A 7,418-nucleotide genomic window follows, 5' to 3' on the forward strand; every position below is an offset into this window, starting at 1 on the left:
TTCAATAAGTCATCCAAACCAGACTGTGAAAATGCTTAGGGGCGTGTGTGCGCGCGCGTGGGTGGCTGCGGTGGACGGGGAGGGGTGCGGACAGGAAGCAGCAACAACAAAAAAATTAGGGCAGTCGAAGTATTCACTACACTCCGTATTTTAAAAGGCAGGGAAAAATATATATACAACTCGAGGGTTTTTTGTTTTTTAATACATCAAGAATATATCACATCCTTTTTTCCTCAATGGGGGACACGACCAAGTGTCCCTCTCACCTTCTTTCCATAACACTTTGGCTTTATGAGATATAAGAACAGCAAACCCAAGAAACATTCACCTTCATATTTAAAAAAAAAAAATTTATTTGTGATCTGTACATGTGATAAAGTGGGGCGTCACTGAAGATCTTTAAAGGCAAAACAAGGCAAAAATCCAAAGTAAAAATGTATAAATACAATATATATTTTCTTACAAAAACGGGAGATTTACAAAATATACATACTGCAGTTGTCTCTATTTTACAATTTTCACATGCACTTAAGCATAACAACACAAAAGATGCCAAAAACCTGTGTAGTGGGAGTTTTCAAAATCCGGCTGATGAGACAGTTTTGGAGGTTTAAGAAACACAACGTCAATTTTAACCTTTGTATCAAAAGCAGCTCTACTTGACTGAACATTATATATATAAAGTAACTTGTCATCCTGACAGTACCGCCTCTATGGTTGATATTTTAAAACTGTTCAGAGAAACATGATAGTGTGGCCTCCATTGCGATTGGAGGGCAGCAACAAAGGTGGAGTAAAGGTTAGTTCCCATGACTCTCTGCTCAGCTTTAGACCATGATGCACAAGAGTAAGTTCAATTACAGAAAAAAAAAATATATGTATAAGATTTAAGATGAATGAATTTAAGTCATCCAGCACATTTCAAAGAACTCTAGAATTACTTTGAAGTTTACCCTCCTTTAATGACTTTCCTTAAAAATGGGGCCCATGGTTCCAACTTTCCTCTTCATTCACCGTCACCATCTCTGCAGATCACCTCCCCACCCAACCACAAAGCGTACACATGATGTTTTACAAACAGATGTGTGGAACTAAGAAAACAGGACGAAATGCTGCTTTACTTTTTTTTTTTCCTTTATTATAAGGCTGAAGACATTATGCTTTTCTTTTATCTTGAAGGATTCAAATTGGAGGAAAGAAAAAAGAGAAAACCTAAATACAGGCTTATAGAAATTTTTTTTAAAATGAAGGGAGAAATTTCCTTGACCATTTTAACCAATCGTGTGTTCTGAATTAAATTTATTTAAAACAAAACCCAATAACAAGATCTCTTGCATTTTCTTTAGCCAAGTCAGAACCTCTGACTTAGTGGGGGGTATGAAAGCACACTACCCTTCACTTTTCCTTAAAAAGGAATGTTTATCTCAACCAAATTAACATCCAAAGGGAAACCTCAGATTTGTGCTACTTTGCCCGTAAAAGTTGCTGTCTTCACAGTTATGCCTTTCCACAGCGGGACACTTTTGTTTCCTCTTTTGTCTCTTACAACAAAGAAAGGGGGAAAAATGCATTCCTGTTTTGAAAAGCAACAAGTCATCACTTCTCTTCAGGGTATTAAACCAAATAAAACACCCTTCTTTCTTCCTGCCTTCCCCAGAAAATTAAAAAGTAGCAGAAATACCTGCTTTTCTCCTCCATCTCATCTCAAAATATTATCACTTCTTTCACATCCCCACGTTACGATTCTAGGAGACAGGCCTCCCAGGACTTCCAAATGCTGATTTTACAAGACTTGAAAGGGCTGGGAAGGAAAAACAGTTGGGAGGGGGCCCAGCGGAGAGACTGTAATGTCTGACCCTGGAAATTAACCCATCTGGGCTCCGGTTTGGCCCCAGTGAAAAGAGATTATGGTTTGACCACGGCTTGACAAGGACACCGCAGGGAGTCCTCCGTCTTCCCAACAAAGAGACCGCCGCAGACAGAGCTGTACCTTTCACCCGGGCCTCACAGGCGTGAGGACAGGCCACTTTCCATGCAGCGGAGGAACCGCTCATGGGCCCAAGGCCGCCCCTAAGCCGGGAAGACCTCGCAGCAGTCTCTGCAGCTCTCAGCTTTCTCGATAGGCCCAAAGCTGCCCGTACCTTACATGAGTAACATCGTCATATCGTCGCATCAGGATCCTGCAAGTCTTTATGCCAGAAGTCTTTTCACCTAACCCGCCTTCGCACCCAGGCCTCCTTTCCAAACCCACCCCGCCGCCTTCGCACCCAGGCCTCCTTTCCAAACCCACCCCGCGCCCCAAATCTGCAACTGACTTTTCTCTTCCAGGTCACTGCTCAGCGGCAGGGGAGGAGGTTACAGACACAAACCCCCTACCCAGCAGTTCTGTCCCTACCGCGCCTCTTCCCCTGCTCGGGGGGTGAGGGGAGGGGTGGGGGAAGGGCCAGGGCTCATACCGCAGTCTCCCCCTTGCTGCTGTGGCTGAGTCTGTGGTAGAAGCGGCGCCACGACTGCAGGGTCTTGCCCGACCAGATCCAGAAGCCTGTAGTGATGCCCACGATCATGGTCATCAGGTACTTGATCATGAAGACGGTGAAGTCAGGGCTCATGGGCGGGAAGTGGCCGGGCGGGCAGGGCACGGCGTAGCTCTTGCAGGTCTGCAGGAGCCAGGTGCGCTCCCAGTGCTCGCGAAAGGCCTGCTCGTAAAAGTAGCAGGCCAGCACGATGGTAGCAGGCACCGTGTAGAGCACGCTAAAGACGCCGATGCGCACCATGAGCTTCTCCAGCTTCTCGGTCTTGGTGCCGTCGTGCTTCATGATGGTGCGGATGCGGAACAGAGACACGAAGCCGGCCAGCAGGAAGGACGTGCCGATGAAGAGGTAGACAAACAGGGGCGCCAGCACGAAGCCCCGCAGCGCGTCCACGCTCGACAGGCCAACGTAGCACACCCCGCTGAGCAGGTCCCCATCCACCTGGCCCATGGCCAGGATGGTGATGGTCTTGACGGCGGGCACGGCCCATGCGGCCAGGTGGAAGTACTGCGAGTTGGCCTCAATGGCCTCGTGGCCCCACTTCATGCCGGCCGCCAGGAACCAGGTAAGGGACAGGATGACCCACCAGATGGAGCTGGCCATGCCGAAAAAGTAGAGCACCATGAAAAGGATGGTGCAGCCCTCCTTCTTGGTGCCCTGCGCCACCGTGCGGTAGCCGTCGTCCGAGAAGCGCTCCACGCACACGGCGCGGTCCTCCAGCAGGAAGCCGGCCACGTGTGCCAAGGCCACCATGAAGTAGCAGCCCGACAGGAAGATGATGGGCCGCTCAGGATAGCTGAAGCGCCGCATGTCCACCAGGTAGGTAAGCACCGTGAAGAGCGTCGAAGCGCAGCACAGCACCGACCACACGCCCACCCAGAGGCGGGCGAAACGCCTCTCCTCCTCCTTAAAGTACATGAGGCCGTTGGCGCGGCCGGGCTCGCATGGGGCGCCACAGTCGCGCTCGCCCAAGAAGCGGTAGCCCAGGTAGGGAGGCACTTTGAGCTGGCGAGGGCACGAGAAGGGGAAGGTGGAGCGGCCCCTACCGTCTGCGGCCCCCGGGGGCAGCGCAGTGAAAGGCAAGTCAGGCAGGTAGGGCGCGGTGGGGTAGGCCGTGGGGCCGGGGCCCCCGGAGCCGTCCGACGTGTTCTGGCCCACGCAGATCTCGCCCGCGCCGTGCACCGGGAAGTTCTCGCAGCGCAGCCGCTCCGGCCACTGGAAGCCGAATTTGTTCATGAGCGCCTCGCAACCCTGGCGGGCGCGCTCACACAGAGAACGGCACGGCGGGATGGCCTGCTCGAGGACAGTGCACACGGGCGCGTACATGGAGCACAGGAAGAAGCGCAGCTCGGGCGAGCACTGCACCTTCACTAGCGGGTAGAATTGGTGCACCTCGAGGCCCGCGTCCTCTTGGTTCGTGTGGCCCAGCAGGTTGGGCAGGATGGTCTGGTTGTAGGCGATGTCCGTGCACAGCGGGATGGAGATGGGCTGGCAGAAGCCATGGTCTGGCACCGAGATGCCCTTCTCGCCGTGGTACGGCTGCGCCCCGGCGCCCGCGGGCAGCGCGCCCAGCAGCGCCAGCACCAGGGCGCGTAGGCCCAGGGGCGAGCGCGACGCGGCCGCGCCGGGGCCCCGCATCGCCGGCCGCGGATGCAGCTGCGCTCTCAGTGGGAGAAACGCGACGAGGCTGCCGGGAGAGTCTTGGATCCGAGGAGGCGACGCCAAGCCCGGCGCATGAGAATCCTCCCGGCGCCGGGGCCGGGCCGTAGGCGGCGCGGAGACAAGGGCGCTGCCGCCGGGGTGCCCGCGCCGCGGGGGCGAGGCCGCCAGCCGCGGGGGAGTCGCAGCCGTCTCCGCCCAGCACTCGCCCGGCCGCCTGGGCCCCAAACTCGTCCGCCTGGGCCGAGGGCGCCGAGAGGGGCTGCCTTCCCCTCCCCGCCGAGACGTAACGGTGCGGCTTTCTGTGTGGCGAGGAGCAACAAGCGTCTCCGGTTACCCCTCAAAGTTTGCCCAAGTCTCTCGCCCCCAGCGCACAGACGCGCGCGCTCCCCACACCACGTCCGTCCCCGCCAGGCGAAAGCCCGGCGCCGCCGCCTGCTCCCGGGGGCCGCCGCCTCGGCGCTGCTGCTCCGCCTCCTCGCCTCGAGGCTCCGCTCGCCGCCGCCCCCTCTTTCGCCTCCTTCTCCACTCTGCTCGGTCTTCAGCCCCAAGTTTCAGCCGTAAACGGCCGATTCTCGCTCGATCGGCGCCTCGGAGCCACGCGCTCAGCAACTTCTTCTTGGAAATCCTGATACACTGCGTCCGAAGCCGCGAGACCCCCGCGCCCGCGGCCTGGCCCGGCCTCTTCAGCCCCGCGCAGCCCTGGTCCGGCCGCCGCCGCCAGCCGCCCGCCGCCCGCCGCCCGCCGGGGGGAGCGCCGAGTAACGCCTCAGAGCCGCGCAACTCGGCTGAAGAAGCGCCGGCAGCTCGCAGACTCTCGGGCCGCCCCGCCCCGCCCCGCCCCGCCCCGCCCCGCCCCCTCCCCTCCCCCCATTCACAAACCGCTCCGGGGGCGGGCACTCGAGTCCCCGGGCGGCCCAATGGCAGCCTTTGTTTTCTCTGCAGCCGCCTTCGGATTGGGTGGAATTCGGAAGGGGCGGTAGAGAGAACGTGGGAGGCGGTGTCTGCAGCGCTTTGGGCGGATTCCTGAGGGAAGGAGCGGGGGCTGGGAGGAAAAAGTTAGGAAAAACTTTTACCCTGAATTCACTCTGGAGGGAAAAAAACGCACCAGGAAGGGAATTTACTTGGAAGATTTGTTCCTCTTCCGGGTACACTAAAATACGCGTTCCTGAGCCGAAGGGCGCCTCCGCGAAGGGCCTCTGAGGGGAGAAGCAGAGAATAGCGCAGCGCCTCAGAGAGAGACGCGACTCGGAGTCACGTTTGCCGCCCGGCGGAAACATGCTGGCTTTGGCTGGGGGGCTGGCTGGCTGGCCGATGTCTTAGATGTGGGGTTTGGTACCGGGCGAGAAGTGGTGCGCCTTGCGGAGCGCTCTTCTCTCCTAGATCTTCTCAAGCAGATCACGTGAGGCCACAATCTCCGCTCACCCCCGGGATCCACCGGTTGTAAAAAAGAAGGGCCGCCTCCGCGCAGAAATCGGATTCGGGCCGAGGGGCCGACATAGGCGCGAGGAAGTGCAGACCCTTCGGCTAGGACAGGGCCCGGGGGTCCCCGGCTCCCCGCCACCCCGCAGGTCCGGACGGCCCAGGGCTGGGTTGCTGCTGTGGCTCTAGTGAGGTTATCAGAAAACTAAAACAGTGTGTGAGGGAAATGATTGTAAAAGTAACCTGAGACAGAGTGCCGAGGCGCATTGTACGATTTAAAGCGCGTCTTCGACTGCCCTGTTCTCCTTAGATCTGCAGCGTCTGGCCATTTGGGATCCCATCTTTGTTGCAAGAGCAATTATTTGACCCTCCACTTGGAATCTTGTGTAGGAAAGTTGTAATGCATATTAGAAGCAGGATCATCTGCATCTGCTAATTCAGGAGTTTTTAAAACACAAAGAGGGGTTATCCTCGTTCTCGGGTAACTCTCTGATTTGGCAAGCGTTCCTTTGTTCTTGGTCAAATCTTTGCCCGGCTCCAGGCGCTGGGCGCTCGCGCGCTCTCGGGCTATCCGTGGCGAGGTCGGTCGGAAGTCATCGGGGCCTTCTCTCGTCTCTGCGTAGCGAGGAATATCATGAATTCCCATGCAGGAAAGCGACATGTTGAGAAAGGAAGGAGGAGTCAGTCCCTCTCTTACACACACCGCGATCCTGGGCTTTAAAAACAAAACGTTACTCCTGACGGGCCTTCAGCCAGTCTCAATTCCCGGCGCTGGAGCTCTGAGGTTGAGTGTGTGCAGAAGTTGCTGCCTCTGCTGCCCCTGGTGCGCTTCTTCTCCAGCAAGAAAAAACATTGACAGTTGAGCTCCTTTCCATGGGAGATTTCGGCCTCATCTGTTTTTCTTTCATTTATTTTGTTACTGCACTTTACAGGGAATGTTCACTTCAGTGTTCCATTTCGTTTCCCACTCCCTTTCCAGTTTCTGCGTCTGGAACCCGAATGTAGGGCGGGGGGTAAGGTGTCAGACTGCTCACGTACGCCTTCCGGCCCTCAATGGGAGTCCTCATCTTCTCTTTTCTTCAAAGCTTCAGTTTTTCCCCCCTCACACCCGGGATGCTAATTTTTTTCCCCTCTATTGGGGTATCTGTCTCAAGGCAATATGAAGGATTAATGATATTTAATTTAAGAATGTTTCATTCCTCCTCTGTATTTTTTAAGGGCTCTTTATTTTCTTTCTAAATTGTTATTCCCATTACCTAACCTCAGGGAACATTGATATTGCAGTGAAATTATGTAACTTGTTTAAGACAATGCTGCTGCTTTGCTTTGTCATTAAAAGTGTGTGATGGGGGCTGGAGAGGATGGGGCTTTGGAAATCCTTTTCTCTATAAGCTTCAGGATATGCTCCTTTTCGAAATCAAATTTTCATGCTTATTCATCAGGCCACTGATCTAAGTCACCTTTGCTTATTGAGGGAGAAATAGAACCACTGTTATCAAAATGAAAACAGACAGGATAAAAATACTGTCTCAAGCGCAACTAAAACCAGTTTAGTTGATAAGCTTCTACTCATATAGTGGCAGACAGCTCCCTGATGTCGATAATATTTAGAAAGAAAAAAGAGACCCGTTTAAAAAAGAAAATATACAGGGGGTGAATAAAATATTTTTAGAACAATCTACATATAAGGATGTCGAAAACCCGTTCCAAATGGAAAGTGCCACAGATGTGAGTCCTCTTGCTCTGTCCCAGCAGTGAAGTGTAAAAAGCAGGGAAGCAAAGGCAATTTTTTTTTTAGCATGGTTT

At 54.3% G+C, this 7,418-nt stretch overlaps 1 protein-coding gene across 1 annotated transcript; it reads right to left on the reverse strand.

Moving 5' to 3' along the window:
• Positions 1-329: 329 nt before the first annotated feature.
• Positions 330-4,897, reverse strand: FZD7 (frizzled class receptor 7). The gene has a single exon (XM_003406132.4). It carries the CDS (start codon positions 4,167-4,169, stop codon positions 2,451-2,453), a length of 1,719 nt encoding a protein of 572 aa, XP_003406180.1. The 5' UTR covers positions 4,170-4,897; the 3' UTR covers positions 330-2,450.
• Between the last annotated feature and the right edge of the window lie 2,521 nt (positions 4,898-7,418).

This window comes from Loxodonta africana, chromosome 6 (genome assembly GCF_030014295.1).
Source record: "Loxodonta africana isolate mLoxAfr1 chromosome 6, mLoxAfr1.hap2, whole genome shotgun sequence".
Lineage (NCBI taxonomy): Eukaryota > Metazoa > Chordata > Mammalia > Proboscidea > Elephantidae > Loxodonta > Loxodonta africana.